Consider the following 16,755-nt stretch of genomic DNA (forward strand, 5'->3'; position numbering starts at 1 on the left):
AAGTAAGACCAACATAGGTATAGTATTTCTTCCCTTAATTCTGCACTGCTGCTGGTGAAGTGCTGCCTTCCAAGCTGGGTACACAGCCAACGTTACAGCCTCTGTTCTCCACTTGCCCAGCTCTGAAGGCAGCACAGAAGTAAGGGTGGCAATACCATGACCCTCCTCAAATAACCTTGTGATCCCCCTGCAACTCCCTTTTGGGTCAGGACCGCCAATTTGAGAAACACTGGTCTCCCCCATTAAATCTGTTTAGTAGAGGTTAAAAGCACACAAAATTCCAGATTTTCACAGGCAAATACCAGATTTCACGGTCCATGAAACATTTTGCGTGGCTGAGAATTTGACAGGGCTGTAATCTTAAAGGAAGTCTTCTGCTTTTTAAAACTAGCAATAAATATATATATATACATAATACACACACACACACATCCCCCCTCACTTCACATCTGTGCTGTTATAGCTGTGCATCACAGACATCATCATAGTTAATGAGAATGATTCCATTTAAAGAGCATCAATACTGCTTTTAAATTAGTGCAAGAAATTAGGCCCTGTACTGAGTCATGTGAGATATGACTTCCCTCCAGGGAATAAAGTACTATGGCAGCTCATATTGCTGACATGGGTAACATTGTCAATGATTTCAAAAAAAGTTAACAGTGAGTAAATGAAATTTCCCATGAATGTAAGGTATATTATAAAGCACCTTAGAATAGGGTGACCATCTGTCCTCTTTTTCCTGGGACAGTCCCTTATTTAAGCTGTCTCACAGACTTTTTAAAGAAAATGGGCTAATTCTCCCATCTTTTGTGGGGCTCCTGTTCCCTGGCACCCGGCATCTTGAGGCGGCAGCCACTGCTGCCAGGGAGCTCCTCCTCTGGGTAGCTGCTCCACTCCCTGGCACCCCACAGAGGCAGTTCCTACTGCCCATAAGCTCTGAAATGGGGTGGCTTCTTCATTCCCTGGCACCCCCCTGCTGGGAGGTTATAGAGCCACCATCCTCCACTCCCCCTCATCGGGAGGCTGTGGATCCCCCATCCTTGGTGCCTCGCTGTGGGGCAGCTGCCCCCATAGCTGAGGATCCCTGACATGGAACAGCAGCCCCCCCATCCCTAGAGGCCAGTGTCCCATATTTACCATAGAGCAATGTGGTCGCCCTACTTAGACGTGTTGGCATTGTTGATTGAACATTCTGAGATGCCTGTCTTTGACAAGAGATGTTGGGGCATATCACTCCACATTGCTCTGATAATTTGTATCAGCTGAGGATCTGCCCTGTAGTTCTGTGTAATAAGTAAGTCAGTGGATTACTACTCCATTGTCCCTGCATTTTCGGAAAACATTTCACTGGAGAGAGAAACAGAGTGACAATCGCTGACTCTGCAAATCATTTTATTCTTTAATAATTCATTCCTTTTTGAGTCTCTGCTCTAGCCAACAAGGCTCAAAAAATGCCTGAATGCTGGGCCCAAGTTCAATATACAAGTTCACAGGTTTTCCTTTCCACAAGATAAAGATGCATGCAGACATGACTCATTCATTTCCTTGCTTCCTCCTTCATTTCTTTGCTTACTTATGATTTTCAGTGTGTCTCAGGATTTGCAGAATGTCCCAGATATAAGGTCCCAGAGGCATTTTCTACCTGGAGTTTCTGAGTCCGTAAGGATTCATGTATTCAGAATCTTTTTTCCTTCATAAATCTTCATGATACTACTTTGTTTAATGCTTCGGTTCTGGTTTCTCATTTGCTTTTTATGGCTTCTTATTATACATTGAATTATACATTGAATATGGCAGAAATACTAATCAACAGGTAGAGCAGGCTGAAAGTAAAGATAGTTTCCATTTTGTGGAAAATTCTGCAGTGTCAATGTTTCATTTTCCATCAACACAAAATATTTCTACTGAGGAATTTCATGTGAAAGAGAGCAGTCCATTTTGGCACTGGACTGTTGTCTACCTTGCCAGCTTGCCACTTGTCCAGCAAGGTAACCAAGCAGTCTGGGAGTTGGGCAGTCGGTGAGTTGGGCAGTCAGAGATCCAGCCACCTAGAGAGCCAAGCAGAAAAACACAGCCCAGCCACAAGGCAGAGAGCCAGCTACCTAGGAGTCAGGAAGCTCACCTGCCTACCCAACAAGCAGCTGATGGATTGAGCAACCCATCAGCCTGCCAAGCAATCAGATTTACAGACAAGGGAGCTGGTTGTGCTGGCATGAAACCAGGAAGACAGAGAAGCTTCAACAGCATCCACAGATGGCAGTGGAGTAGTTCGGTTACATCAAATCAGAGTTTTCCAGCAGAAAGCTGTTCCATCAGAAAAGTTTCAGCTAGCTGTGCCAAGTCATGTAGGCTTTCAGTTTTAATATGACATGTAGTCTACCTTCTCATTTCTGTCTTTGGAACTATCACATAAGGTCTCTGTGCATAGCATGAATTTAAATCAAACACTTTTGTGTTTGTTTCTAAACCAGGGTTACGGTGGCAAGGAGAAGTCTTTCATTGCAACTCAAGGTCCCATGATTAATACCGTGAATGATTTCTGGCAGATGGTTTGGCAGGAAGACAGCCCTGTCATTGTTATGATCACAAAGCTGAAAGAAAAAAATGAGGTATGAGATCAACTGGCTAAACCAAGAAGTTACTTCAGTTGTTGCACTAAGATGAGACTAGATATACATCTCATATTATATCATGTCCTTCATAGAAAGAGCCACATAGTAGGTATGATACCGGCATATAATTAGCTCTTAAATGTTATGGTGAGAGTTGCTATGGAAAAAAAATCTAAGATTGATAACTAGACATGCCATCATATAGCAATCTCAAAAGCTGCATAGTGCATATCCCATTATATTCACGGCAGCTGGGAGGAAAAAAGTTGTGAGAAACAATCCAGATATTTTTAGGTAGCATTTGTAAATTGTGGTTTATTGCCTGTAATGTAGAGAATATTTTCTTCTTTTGGCTTCTGTAATGTCCAGGGAACACTCCACCTCTCTGTTCCAGACCTGCAGCTTGGAGCAAACAAAGGCAACTCTTACAGAATCCATCCAAGATTTATAAAACATCCTTGTTCATACACAGAAATATATTTTTGGAGCACATAGTCAATAGTGGGGACATTTCTAGCCAGTATGGAAATAAAGGCCGCGTCTACACGTGCACGCTACTTCGAAGTAGCGGCACCAACTTCAAAATAGCGCCCGTCACGGCTACACGTGTTGGGCGCTATTTCAAAGTTGAAATCGACATTAGGCGGCGAGACGTCGAAGTTGCTAACCCCATGAGGGGATGGGAATAGCGCCCTACTTCGAAGTTGAACGTCGAAGTAGGGCACGTGTAGACGATCCACGTCCCGCAACATTGAAATGGCGGGGTCCACCATGGCAGCCATCAGCTGAGGGGTTGAGAGACGCTCTCTCTCCAGCTCCTGCGGGGCTCTATGGTCACCGTGTGCAGCAGCCCTTAGCCCAGGGCTTCTGGCTGCTGCTGCGGCAGCTGGGGATCCATGCTGCATGCACAGGGTCTGCAACCAGTTGTCGGCTCTGTGTATCTTGTGTTGTTTAGTGCAACTGTGTCTGGGAGGGGCCCTTTAAGGGAGCGGCTTGCTGTTGAGTCCGCCCTGTGACCCTGTCTGCAGCTGTTCCTGGTACCCTTATTTCGATGTGTGCTACTTTGGCGTGTAGACGTTCCCTCGCAGCGCCTATTTCGATGTCGTGCTGCCCAATGTAGAAGTTGAACATCGACGTTGCCAGCCCTGGAGGACGTGTAGACGTTATTCATCAAAATAGACTATTTCGATGTCGCTACATCGAAATAAGCTATTTCGATGTAGCATGCACGTGTAGACGTAGCCAAATAGTTCCTTACACTACCGCTAAGAATATGTGACAATTCCTTATTAGTCACTAAGGCCTAGTCAGACTTGTTGATTGGCTTTATCTTATACTTGTACAAGTTGATACCTGATTTTCCATTATGGAACGAGAGCACAAATCAACTACCCAGGGCACTGAGTGTGAGTATCATCCCTGTGCAGAGGGCCAGCACAAAGTGTATGTATCATGTAAGTCCTATTTTAAAGCCTAAATGAAACATCATTAACGCACAGGCCTTTTGTATGGAGTGAATTTTTGTGCAGGGCCTGTAATTGTGGCTGGTTTCTGAGGCTATGTCCAGATTACAAGGATTTGTCATCAGAAGTTTCTGTCAGAAGATATCTTCCAATAAAACATCTGTTGACAGATTGTGGCCAAACTGCTATGCGGATTGCAAGAGCAATCCACTCTGTTGACTGAGAGCAGCTGGACTGCCTAGCCACTCTATCGGCAAAACCGCCAAATGGAAGCACAGCAGACAAGGCTGCCGGGATCCCAAAAGCCCTGTCTGTCGACAAAGGGCCCCCCAGAACATCCAGACCAGCATTCTGTTGACAGATCTCTGTGGACAGAGGCATTATTCCTTGTGGGAAGTGGGATACAGCTGTTGACAAAAGTGCCGCATTCTGTCGATTTATCATCAATAGAATGCCTTGGGAGTCTGGACACTCCCCTGGTTTTGACAACAAAATGCCAGTTTTGTTGACAAAACCCTGTATTGTAGGCATAGCCTGACTAAGGGCTTACAGGTGTTCCAAAGGCTGATTACATGGTCTTGTCTGAATCGATACCTCTCCCCCCCATCTGGCTCTTCTCTCTGTGAGTTAGAATCTACCATACAGGCCATGGCTACACTAGCCCCTGCCTTTCGGAAGAGACATGGGAATGATCCACTTTGACATATGCTAATGAGGCACTGTCAGGAATATGCAGTGCCTCATTAATGTAATGGCAGCCATACACATTTCAAAAGTGCTGCTTTCTAAACTCACACCACCTGTGTAGACAGGGGCCTTTCGAAAGGACCCACAGACCTCAAAAGCCCCTACTTCTCACTTGGTTTTGGGAAGAAGGACCTTTCAAAGTCCAGAGGGTCCTTTCGAAAGGCCTGTGTCTACATGGGTGGTGTGCATTTCGAAAGTGGCACTTTTAAAATGAGCATGGCTGCTATTATGCTAATGAGGTGCTGCATATTCATGGCAGTGTTTCATTAGCATCTGCCGAAGTGGCTCATTACCATGCCCCTTCCAAAAGGTGGGAGCTAGTATAGCCACAGCCACGGTGTTTATAATTTATGAAACAGGAAAGCTGCATAATATAGGTCTATGCTGTAAATATCTGTCAGATTTCCACACCAGGCCCCATTTTGATACTGTAGGCCAGCCAAACTAATGTCTGCATAACTTTCATTATTGGAATATTTTGGAAAACTGTCCCCAATAACAGAATGACAAATATTTAACTTAGGAAATACTGAATTTTTAAACACTTACTTCTAACACTGTGGGAGAAGAATGACTTGAAAGAAATGTCCAATGGTTTCCAACAAGTCAGGAAACCTTCTGTTTACCTGATTTGCTCAGGCCATCACACTAGTGTTTATCAGCATTGTTGTGAACTGACAGTGGCAATTTCCTTCTAATAAAAGAGGGTGAGACATCATTAGTGTTCCCAGGCTACTTGGAGAAGATCTATGTTTACATGAACTGTTCTGACATTCTGATGAACAACTCTGGGAAGAAATGTTAAGAACTGTCTGATGATTGTAGTCTGGATTGTTCAGGATTTTACTTACTACTCAGACAAAAACAACTTATTAAGTTTTTTTTAGTAAAATATTTACTGCCTGCAAAGAAGACAAAATAGCTGCTCTCTGGCAAAGTAGCACTGTAATTTTTGCTCCTTTGTTCTATGCAGCATACCCCTCATTTTCAGGGAGGTTTGTTTATAAAACACACTCATGTTCGAAAGCAGCATCTCCCATTTCTTTGAGCTTTCCAATACTCAAATCTTTGATTAGTAACAGAGAGAAATAGAAATAAATATTGAGTCTGTTCTGGTATGGCTATGGTCTGAAGAAGTGGGTCTGTCCCATGAAAGCTCACCTAATAAACTATTTTGTTAGTCTTTAAAGTGCTACTTTACTGCTTTTTTGTTTCAGATCTTTTACGTAGGTGCCAGTCCTCACCTGACATAATTTGCTGTAATTTCACTTCAATATATTTGAAGATTGAGACTATAGTGGGTAAAGAGATCCAGGATGAAGGACACAAGAAAAATATCAAAGATGTCAAAGTGTGATATTCATTTTTTTAGCATAAGTAAAGACTTCAGTGATTTTAGTTTCATAACACAATGTCCTTGTGTGAATGATTTACAATTGTGAACATGAGGCTTTTGTGAGCTGAAGATAAATGTACATCCAAAGGGAGTCACTTGCTTTTAATGCGTGGCTGTTAAGAGAGATGAAATGGCTGAAATTCACTGTAGTAAGATTTTCTGTATAGTGAGTGAAAGTTTAATCCAAGAGTAGAATTCAATGCTGAACAAAAGATCCATTTTGACTGCTTAACAGATGTTGTATTTGTACATTATATCCAGCTTCCTTTTGGTTTTGAAGTATGAGGCGACTGCCTAGGTTGCCATCAGGGGATTGTAAGATAGACGTGGGTGTAGACTGTTTGTCAAACCTATTGGCTAAGAGCGATTGATACACAGCCCAATACAAGAGTCAGAGAACTGAAGAATTCCAGTTCAGGATAGGTAAAGGCATGGAGCCTGACATCGAACAGTTTGTAATCTAGGTAGTCGTACTACATTATATTACAATCATACAAACTCCTGTGCTGAATAACATTATGCTGAACATAAAGCATTTCAGCTGTAAAAACTAGGGTTTAGAAGCTTTCAGGAGCCTTTGTTATTGCCTTCGGCGGGTGATCCATGCTATGCACATTACAGTGCAAATGTGCATGTATGTGGGTGATGGATAAAGAACTGTTTATTCTGTCAGGGAAGTTTCCCGCACACAAACACACTACAGACCATGCACAGCCAATCCATGCTTTCTTAGGGCCAGTTTCTGTCAGCCTTTCTCATGCGACCACACCTCCCTGGGACATCTTGGTCACACCTACACAACTGGCTTTTCCCAGCAAAACCAGGCTTTTGCCGGAAAAAAAACGTGTCATGTCTACACACAAAATGCGCTTTGCCAACAGTTTGTCGACAAAACCCAGCACATCTGCCAGCAGCGTTATACATCTCCCTGTTCAGGTATAACGCCTCTCTTGGCAGCGTTCTGTCGACAAAACAGCCAAATAGACACTCTGGGGCCCTTTTGTCGACAAACAGGGCTTCCAGTTCACCAGACAGCCCTGTTTGCAGAGCTTCTGGTCAGCCGTTCTCTCGAGAGAGGGCCTGGCAGTCTAGCTGCTCTCTGTCAACAGCTCTCTGTCTGTAGCCCTTTCAATCAGCTTTTATGTGTGGATGAGATCTGTCAACAGAAGTTTTGCCGGGAAATCCCTTCCGACAACTACTTCTGTCAACAGAGGCTTCTTATGTAGACATGGCCCTTGTGGCATAAGGTACTACTTTGCACGAGGAACAGTGGCAGAATAAGGTTTAACAATACAGAGGCAAATTTTCTGCTCTCGTGTCATCAATGACTTCAGTGCAGTTATTCCAGCAGATAATTTGGCCCATGTTATTCTATATGTATTTGTTGTACCTTTTGTGTTTATCACAATTTAGGATGATTTTAACAAGTTGCTGATATCAGAAATATATATAAAGGCTGTGAGTGAGAAGTGGGGAAAGGAGCAAAGGTATAGAGCTAGTTTTAAAGCTCAGCATCTCCCTGCCTGTACAGGTACTGCAAGAGTGGACCTAAAATAGGGGGGAATTTTCAGAAGTACCTGAAAGAATTAGGAGCACCAGGTCCATGGAAAGTCAGAGGTACTTTTCTTAGACACTTTTGAAAATCCCACCCATAATTATGAATGTGAAGACTACAAACTTGCTCTTTCTCAGGCACATGTTTAGATAGCATTTAAATATATTGGTGCCAAAGAAGAATTAAAAGGGGCCAAGGAGCTCCAATGCAAATGCCAAGGAGCAGAAACAATATTACTAGGAAAAGTGATGGGCTCACCAGGATTTTATAATTCAGTTAAGGACAAGAGAAATCCTTTCTCTCCCCCTACACAAACACAGCAGTCATATTCAATACACTAGGGTGTGTCTATACAAAAAGGTTATTTTGGAATAGCAGCCATGAGCATCTACACAGCAGCTTGTTTCAAATTTGGTAAACCTCATTTTGTGAGGAATAGCTCCTATTCTGAAATAGATATTTCAGAATAGGGGCTGTGTAGACGGGGAATAGAGGCTATTTCAGGGTAAGCTATAGTGTGTCCAAGGGCTCTAATCCAAAACTGGTTCCATTGTGTCCGGATCCTTTATTCCAAAATAGCTGATCTCTATTTCCATACTCCTTTGGTGTGTAGATGCACTATTTTGAAATAATATATTCTGGAAAATATTTTCTGGAATAGCTTATTTCAGCAAAATGCTGCTGTGTAGACACAGCCTAAGCATTTTCTCAGTACAGAAATAAAGATTATGAAGTAGTCTGAATGGCTCAGTGGGGGTTTCTGAACAGGTTTTAAAAATACTTGTTCTCATAGAGATGAGCACTGTGAAAACTTGTGGTCCAGTTTTCTTGCCGTATGCAATTGTAGGCATTGGACAATTTCCTTTTTCCATGTTTGTACACCTGGAAGTTTCTGCAAAATTGTCTGGAGATAGTCTCCATCCCCATTTGTTTTCTATATCATCCATTTGTTGTAATATATTCCAAAATATGTCCATTTTCCCAGCATCAGACTTTTGGTAGTGCCTGAAACATTTAAGTTTTCAAGTCTTCCTTTTTCGTTACAGCCAAGGATCAATTTCAAAACCAACATGGAAACTGTTAAAATTAAGCTATTGTGTCATATTAAATGTAGATAAGATATTATCTGAGGATTTTTTAATGAGCAGTCTGATTGCATTGTCCACTCTAATGCAAGCTGTCAATTACTGTGCTGGTAAAGAGTCAAGAAAAACACTCCTGTGCAGGTTCTGAAGTCTTTGGAGAGCAGCGCACAGTGTTGTGACTGCACTATTGTCGATAGTCTGGGTGCAACCGCATATTTAGACTTCATTTCCCACATTAACAATGAAAAATAGACTTCCAGGGAGGGGCGTGCCTTTCAGATCACATGGCTGATAAAGCCCATCTGTCACATGGTGTGGCTGCTGAACTTTTAAATGCTTTTTTCCTATCAATTTATTTGGGTGTTTTCGTGCCATTCTTGGTATCTTCAGCGAGACACGGTTTAAGAGGTCTGGTAGTTCTGCAAGTCTTACAGTGGAACTGGTAACTCTTCTTTGAATGAAACCTGTCCAACTGGTCAGTGCAAGTTCAGTTACAAAATTGTGCTTACCACCAATCTCACATTATTAAGGTAATAAGAATGTCTTGCTAACATGGCTATCCCTCTGAGTCTTTTTAGAGGAACGTTTACGCTCAAGAATGTTTCCATTCAGCTCAAAGATCTTGCCTTATGGACAAGTTTTGCATTTCACTGTAATGTTTAAACTGAGGTTTACTGCTTTTCTTCAGCTTTAGCAGTATGTGTTAGAAATTGTGTTTCAAGGTAATGAATGGCATTAAAGCAATGGTTTTGTTTTGCTATGCATTGAGGGCTATCTAGTAGCTGGTATCTGAATACACATTGCTCTTTGAATCAAGAGTTGCTGGTGACAGTAGAAAAAGTCCCTCATGGCAGTTTCTATGGAAGTAGGATAATTTTTTCTGTGGTTGGGAGGAGGAGGTCTGTGTATCCGATACTAACATTTTTTTGTAAATTTCATAGGATCTTATTTGAAATGAATAGTAGCTATGAGGCAGGTAAACATGGTATTCCGTCTGAAAGACTGTTTGATTTGTTAGCACTGCTAGTTACTGTTCGATTTGTTAGTTCTTCATCTGCCTTTGGATACATGCTTGGCAAGTGCATTGCTAGAAGAGCACATCATTTTACAAGCTCAGTGAGAATCACCTCTATTTATAGGTTTACTCAAGTATTTTGGACAAGAGAATAATCATTTTATCTTCATTGCAGCTCAGAAATTGTACAGACACTTCTTTCTTAAGACCACACTTTATCAAAGTGCTTAAGCATGGGTTTAAGTGTGTGTTTAGGTGCTTTGGCATGTGAGGGTCCTAGACAGTAAATAGGGATATAATTCTTATGGAGAGGTGGGCCAGCTTCTGAGTCTTTTACTCAGTTTTAGTCCTCAAACAGGCAAAGGCTCCATCGAAGACTTTTGCCTGAAAAGAAACTAAGCAATGGTTTCAGGATTCCACTCTGTGCATTTATAGAAATGTACCTGCAAAATTCCAATTTGAATTTTGAATTTACCTTTTGTGTAAAATGTTTTTCTTTGGTCAGACTTATTAGATTGTTAAAGTTTATTCAAAGTGTTCAGTAATAATGATTTGAGATTTTTAAAGGCTAGTTTTCAAAAGTAGCCTCTGATTTTGCATATTTCTGTTTTTAGATGCCCAACTTGAGACAGTTCGGGCCTAATGCCTCTCTACAAATCACACCTTAAAATGCTCACCAGGATGCCTGCAATCTGTTACTCATGAATGTTTCTGACATTCACAATATGTGAATAACACCTTGATTCCTTCAATATGTGCTTTCCAGACAGATACTGTTCCAATAAGAATCTCACATCACTATCATCAAGCCAAAGGTGGCATATAATGTAAACCAGGAAGACTACGCCTCCCCAAATATCATACCCCTAGGAGGTAGGGAGGAGGGCCGTGGCAGATGTGGGCCCCCCCTGAAAAATCTCTCCCTGCCACAGACCCCTGGCTAGAGGAGCTATCACACCTCATCACAGCTCTGGAGTCACAACAGGGGCACAGATCTTTTTCGGGGGAAGGAGGAGAGAGCAAGGGGCAAGACATCTGTGGTAAAAATTTGGAGTTGGGGACAGACTGGGCAGGCCCTGAGCCATGTGTGGAAGGAGATGGGGCCATGGGTGAAGGGGTAGAATGGACAAGGCCACAAGCAAAACGGGCAGAACAGGGAAGAAGCTCCAGTGGGGGCCTGGAGCTCTGTGATAATCCAAGCCAGCCCAGACAGTTCATCCCTAGTTGGGCCAAGCTCCTCCACACCACATGGCCCTGATCGAGCTCTTTCTCCCACCCTCACCCCAGGGCCATGGCAAGAAGAGTGGCCAAGTTCTCAGCCCCCACCCTAGTAAAGGCCATGGGACAGGCAGGGGGATGGAAAGCAGCATGCGAGAGCAGAGCCTCATCCAGCAGAGGTGGGGACTCAGCTGAAGGTGCAAGCAGGGAAAGCTTCCCAAGGGATCAGGTGATTAGGATATGGATTCACTTCAATATTTCCTTTCCAGAAATGTGTGCTCTATTGGCCAGAAAAGAGAGGGATATATGGAAAAGTTGAAGTCCTCGTTAACAGTGTGCAAGAGTGTGAGAACTACACTGTACGCAACCTTACATTAAAGGTAATGATCTGTGGCTGCTACGGGGAAATGGCTTTCCGCTATCCATACGTACTTCACTATTGAATGTTGGATGAAATTGAAAGGAAATACATGTAGAAAAAACTAGGCACTTGGTAGACGGTAGTCAGCTTAACTGAGAGTTGGGGCCCCAGAATTTAAGAGGATTCAGAAAAGGATTAGATATTTAGATGAATGATGAAAACACTCATAATTCATTAGAGAAGATATATATATAAGTGGTATAAACTTGATGCTTAGGAGCATAAGTCAAACAGTACCCATCTGGAATTAAGAAGAAACTTGAGCAAGAAGTGAATTGTTCTATAATTGTCCACAATAAGTTTCCTTCATCAACTTCTGAAGCACCTAGAAGTCTCTGCTCTTACAAACAGAATGCTGGACAGGACAGTTAACTAGTCTAATCGAATAGAGTAGTTCCTGTGTTAATACACCTTGGACAGTGATTCTCAAATCATTTATCAGGACCCCAAAATGGGTGGCGACCCTGATTTAATGGTGTTGCCAGCGTTGGATTAATCTTTCTACGTACTGGGGCCAAAGCCCAAGTGCCAGTGCCCACAACCAAAACCAAAGCCCAAGGGCTTCAGCTTTGCACCCCTATCACACTCGTGCCCGGGGCAGTGGAGTTCAGGGTTTGGCTTTTCCTCCACATCCTGAAGTGGTGGATCTCAGGCGGGCTTGGGCCACCCTGTGGGGCGATGGTGTAATTTGTGTTGTGAGAAGGGGGTTGTGATGCAATGAAGTTTGAGATCCCCAGAGCTAGGATATTGTAGCTCTAATGTAGATCTGCTTCAGTGCTTATGATAAGGACTTGTAGCAGATAGTGAACAAATTAACAAGGCCATTTTAAAATTTAAAGGCCAGGTTCTCTGGCCTTATTCCACTTCCATTTCTGTACTCCTCCTCCTCCTCCTATCTTATCCCTCTGTTTACATCCCCCAGTGCAGATGGCAGAGAGAAGGTCTGGCCCCAGAGCAATACACTCTGGAAAGCCCCAGCTGATAATGAGAATCCCTGGGGTCCCCAGACATGTGGTATAAATAGAATCAAAAAGAATCTAGACCTTCATAGTTTATTTTGCCATATCCAAATATGCAGTTTATCAGCTGTCGGATTCCCCAAATAATCACTGGTATTTTATTTGATTATGTATGTAAATGGACAAAATGCCACCTTCATACATGCATCTGTCCAAAATTTATCCTATTGAGACAAATTAGATTACTTGCAGAATTGTTCTTCACCAGTGGGTAAGTGATATATTTTCATTTTTTCCAGCAAGTGAATCAGACCCAAAATGTGAAACACTATTGGTACACATCCTGGCCGGACCACAAAACCCCAGACAGCGCTCAGCCTCTTTTGCAGCTTATGCTGGATGTGGAAGAGGACAGGATGGCATCAGCTGGCAGAGGACCTGTAACTGTGCACTGCAGGTAATCCACTATAGTTTTCTTAAAAGAATTACTGCAGAACTGAATGCCTTAGTATTCTTATATATAGTACAGCTACAGGCATAGGTGCTAGAATTAGAGGTGTGGGGAGTGCTGCTGCACTTCCTGGGTTGAAGAACTAAAAAACAACCATAATTTTGGTTTCCACCTTCAGCACCCATACTATAGCACCCCAGGGCCATGTCTACACGTGCACGCTACTTCGAAGTAGCGGCACCAACTTCGAAATAGCGCCCGTCATGGCTACACATGTTGGGCGCTATTTCGAAGTTGAAATCGACGTTAGGTGGCGAGACATCGAAGTTGCTAACCCCATGAGGGGATGGGAATAGCGCCCTACTTCAAAGTTGAACGTCGAAGTAGGGCACGTGTAGACAATCCACGTCCCGCAACATCGAAATAGTGGGGTCTGCCATGGCGGCCATCAGCTGAGGAGTTCAGAGACGCTCTCTCTCCAGCCCCTGCGGGGCTCTATGGTCACCGTGTGCAGCAGCCCTTAGCCCAGGGCTTCTGGCTGCTGCTGCGGCAGCTGGGGATCCATGCTGCATGCACAGGGTCTGCAACCAGTTGTCGGCTCTGTGGATCTTGTGTTGTTTAGTGCAACTGTGTCTGGGAGGGGCCCTTTAAGGGAGCGGCTTGCTGTTGAGTCCACCCTGTGACCCTGTCTGCAGCTGTTCCTGGTACCCTTATTTCGATGTGTGCTACTTTGGCATGTAGACGTTCCCTTGCAGCGCCTATTTCGATGTGGTGCTGCCCAACGTCGAAGTTGAATGTCGATGTTGCCAGCCCTGGAGGACATGTAGACGTTATTCATCAAAATAGCCTATTTCGATGTAGCGTGCACATGTAGACGTAGCCCAGGTTGCAGAAATGGCCCTCAGATCACAAGACTCCTTTCCTGTTCAAACAGGTTCATTCTGGAAGTGGCTAAGAGAAATTCCACAATGCTTTGACTAAATTCTGGTTGAACTATTCTTTTGCACTGGTATTTTTTTAAGAAATGTAGCCATTTTTTTTCTTTGTACTGAATAGGCATCCCATGGCACCTTAAAGATTCACATATTTATTTGGCTTAAGCTTTTGTGGGTAGAACCTACTTCACCAGATGCATGTATGAGTCGGAAGTGGGTTTTACCGATGAAAGTTTATGCCCAAATAAATCTGTTAGTCTTTAAGGTTCCACACGACTTCTTGTTATTTTTGTAGCTACACACTAACAGGACTGTCCATCTGAGACAATCAAACCATGGTGATTTATGCCAACTGAGAATATGGTCTATAATGTGCAATACAAAAATTACACAAAAGTTATCCTCTGCCCCCAGAAGATACAACAAATCAATATATAATGTTTGGGAAATGCTTAGGCAACAAAAACCATCTCTACCCACACTGGTGAATTTGATGCTGGCATTTTGGATACCAAAAAATGTTGCATTCATGCTCTTTCCAGGCACTGCAGAATCCCTGAGCCCCAGTGCACCCCACAGGGGGTGAACCTCCAGTACAACTCCAACCCAGGTATGCCCCCTGCCTGGGGTTAGGTCAGGGGGAATGGAGACCCTGAAATTCCTGCCTTACATCTGAAACCCAGAGTCCCACATAAAGGCTGGGAAAATAGTCTCTGAGAGCGTAAGCCTTGAAATAAACACTACTCTGTGATATTAGTCTCAATGAATGAGCCAAAACAAATAGACAATACAGCAATTCAGAACACAATGATACACTGCCATAGAGGTGTTGGGGATAGTTTTCTCTACAATACCTATTTAAGTAGGTCATAAAATTGCCCTAACATATTGTGCAAGGTGTAGAGGGCAAGGAAGTAAGAGAAATATAGGGCAAGAAAATAACAGATTGTCTTGAAGTCTGTAAGTCAAGATTTGAGAGTCAGTAACTGAGCCAAAGGTTAGGGATCTCTCACAGGTTGGGGTGAGTGAGATTCTGCAGCTAGATGTGCACAGGTGGGTTGTGATTATGATGGTCCCTTCTGACCTTCAAGTCTGCAAGAGGCAGATTTAGCTTTCATGGTTTGCAGTAAAGCCAGATAGAAAAGATACGATTTACATTTGTTGGATGCTGGGGAGAAAGGACCTGGAGAACATATCCAAGAACAGTTAATCCGTAGGAAGATATGACTCCTGTGATACAGCCAAGATCTTAGATGTAGTGTGATCTGCTGTGAAAATGCTGGCCTATTGGTAGCTATAATTTATGCACCTTGTTTTTAAAGAATTTCTCAATATTTTGAAGAAGAGACTGTGGGTGGTGTAACTTGCTAGTTTATGCTCGTTCCTCTGCCTTTCCCTGTGTGTAAAATATCTCTGTCTCCACTTTGGACACATTTCTCCAGGTGGTATTGGCATTCAAGGATACAGGTTGTCAACCATGGATTTCAAACTCACCCCAGGAAATCAATCTCTCTTCTTCAAGTGATTGCTCATGTCTGTTCCGATAGGTGTGTACAGACCGTGTGCATGATCATCAGAGACTTTTTCCTCCCTGCTAGTACCTGTCAGGCTGGCTGTGGAGCCCCCTGGAGTGGCACCAGTATGCCGACACATATATACAACAGCCAGCCCTCCCCCTCACATAGTTGCGACTGTACCACCAGAAACCCTCCACTCCCTCTTGTGGTGGATGCAGGGCAGCCTGTTTTGTGGGGTACCCTACACCAAGCCCCAATGGACAATGACCCTAGTGAAGGGTGCCTCAGCACTCAGTTGAGGGGCCTATCTAGGCAACTTGCAAACTCAGGAGCTGTGGTCTGAGCAAGACCTGGAGCATCACATCAATGTGAAAGCGCTCAGGGCCATGAGACTTGCATGTCAGGTGTTCCACAAGCGTCAAGAGACTCTGCTTATTCCTGAACCAGAGTCTGGGTTTGATGGCAGACACTTCAGCAGGTTCTGGTGCAGGGCATTTGCAGGGCAGCAAGGTGGACATTGATTCACACCTTTGTGGATCACTGCGTTATCATGCACCAGGCCAGAGACAATGAAGCCGTTGGAAGAACAGTCCTGCAGATGGCAACCTCTTGAATTCTGGGCCTTCTGCCAGGATTACTGCTACTAAGTCACCTGTTGGAATGGACATGAGCAATCACTCAAAGAAGAGAAACGGTTACTTACCTCTTGTAACTGTTGTTCTTTGAGAGGTGTTGCTCAGGTCCATTCTGAATCCCACCCACCTCCCCTCTGTCCAAATTATGGCTAGAAGGAGTTGAGCAGGTGGTGGGACAGCTGTTGTACATATGCACTGGTATACCAGCATCACTCCAGGGGGCTCCACAGCCAGCCCAACAGTTACTGCTAGGGGGAAAAAGTCTCTGATGATTGTGCATGTGGCGTGCACACACCTATCGGAATGCACATGAGCAACACCTCTCGAAGACCAGTTACAAGAGGTGAGTAACATTTTTGCTGACTGCCAGTTTTGCCTCTCACTATCCCCTCACTTTTTGGCACAACATCTTTATATGTTTAATATTGGTAATTCCTGAGTCTCAAATACATTCCCATCTTTAATTCCATAGCCAAGATTCTGAGACTGGGGTTCTTCCATATGGCATAAGAATAATCCTAAAAACATTCATACTTCAATCTTTCATTCAAGATATCCCAAGCTCTTCACAGACAATTGAAGTAAGCCTTACAGCATCCCTTTGAGGCGCATAGCTGTTTTATACCCATTGAGCAGAAGGATAAAGTGAGGAAGGCAGTCACTGAGCTACTTAGTGCCTCATGATATCCGTCCCCCTCGACATTTTCCCCAGACTTCAAACAAGGAGCAGAACTGTGAGACTT

At 43.5% G+C, this 16,755-nt stretch overlaps 1 protein-coding gene across 1 annotated transcript in view; it reads left to right on the forward strand.

Moving 5' to 3' along the window:
- PTPRR (protein tyrosine phosphatase receptor type R) overlaps nucleotides 1-16,755 on the forward strand; it is a 212,546-nt gene that overhangs the window by 189,878 nt on the left and 5,913 nt on the right. Inside the window, exons 10-12 of the mRNA XM_074984038.1 lie at nucleotides 2,475-2,612; nucleotides 11,364-11,474; nucleotides 12,774-12,931. Coding sequence (XP_074840139.1) covers nucleotides 2,475-2,612; nucleotides 11,364-11,474; nucleotides 12,774-12,931 — 407 coding nt within the window. The remainder of the gene's footprint in view (nucleotides 1-2,474; nucleotides 2,613-11,363; nucleotides 11,475-12,773; nucleotides 12,932-16,755) is intronic.

This window comes from Carettochelys insculpta, chromosome 1, assembly GCF_033958435.1.
Source record: "Carettochelys insculpta isolate YL-2023 chromosome 1, ASM3395843v1, whole genome shotgun sequence".
In the NCBI taxonomy this organism is placed as follows: Eukaryota; Metazoa; Chordata; order Testudines; family Carettochelyidae; genus Carettochelys; species Carettochelys insculpta.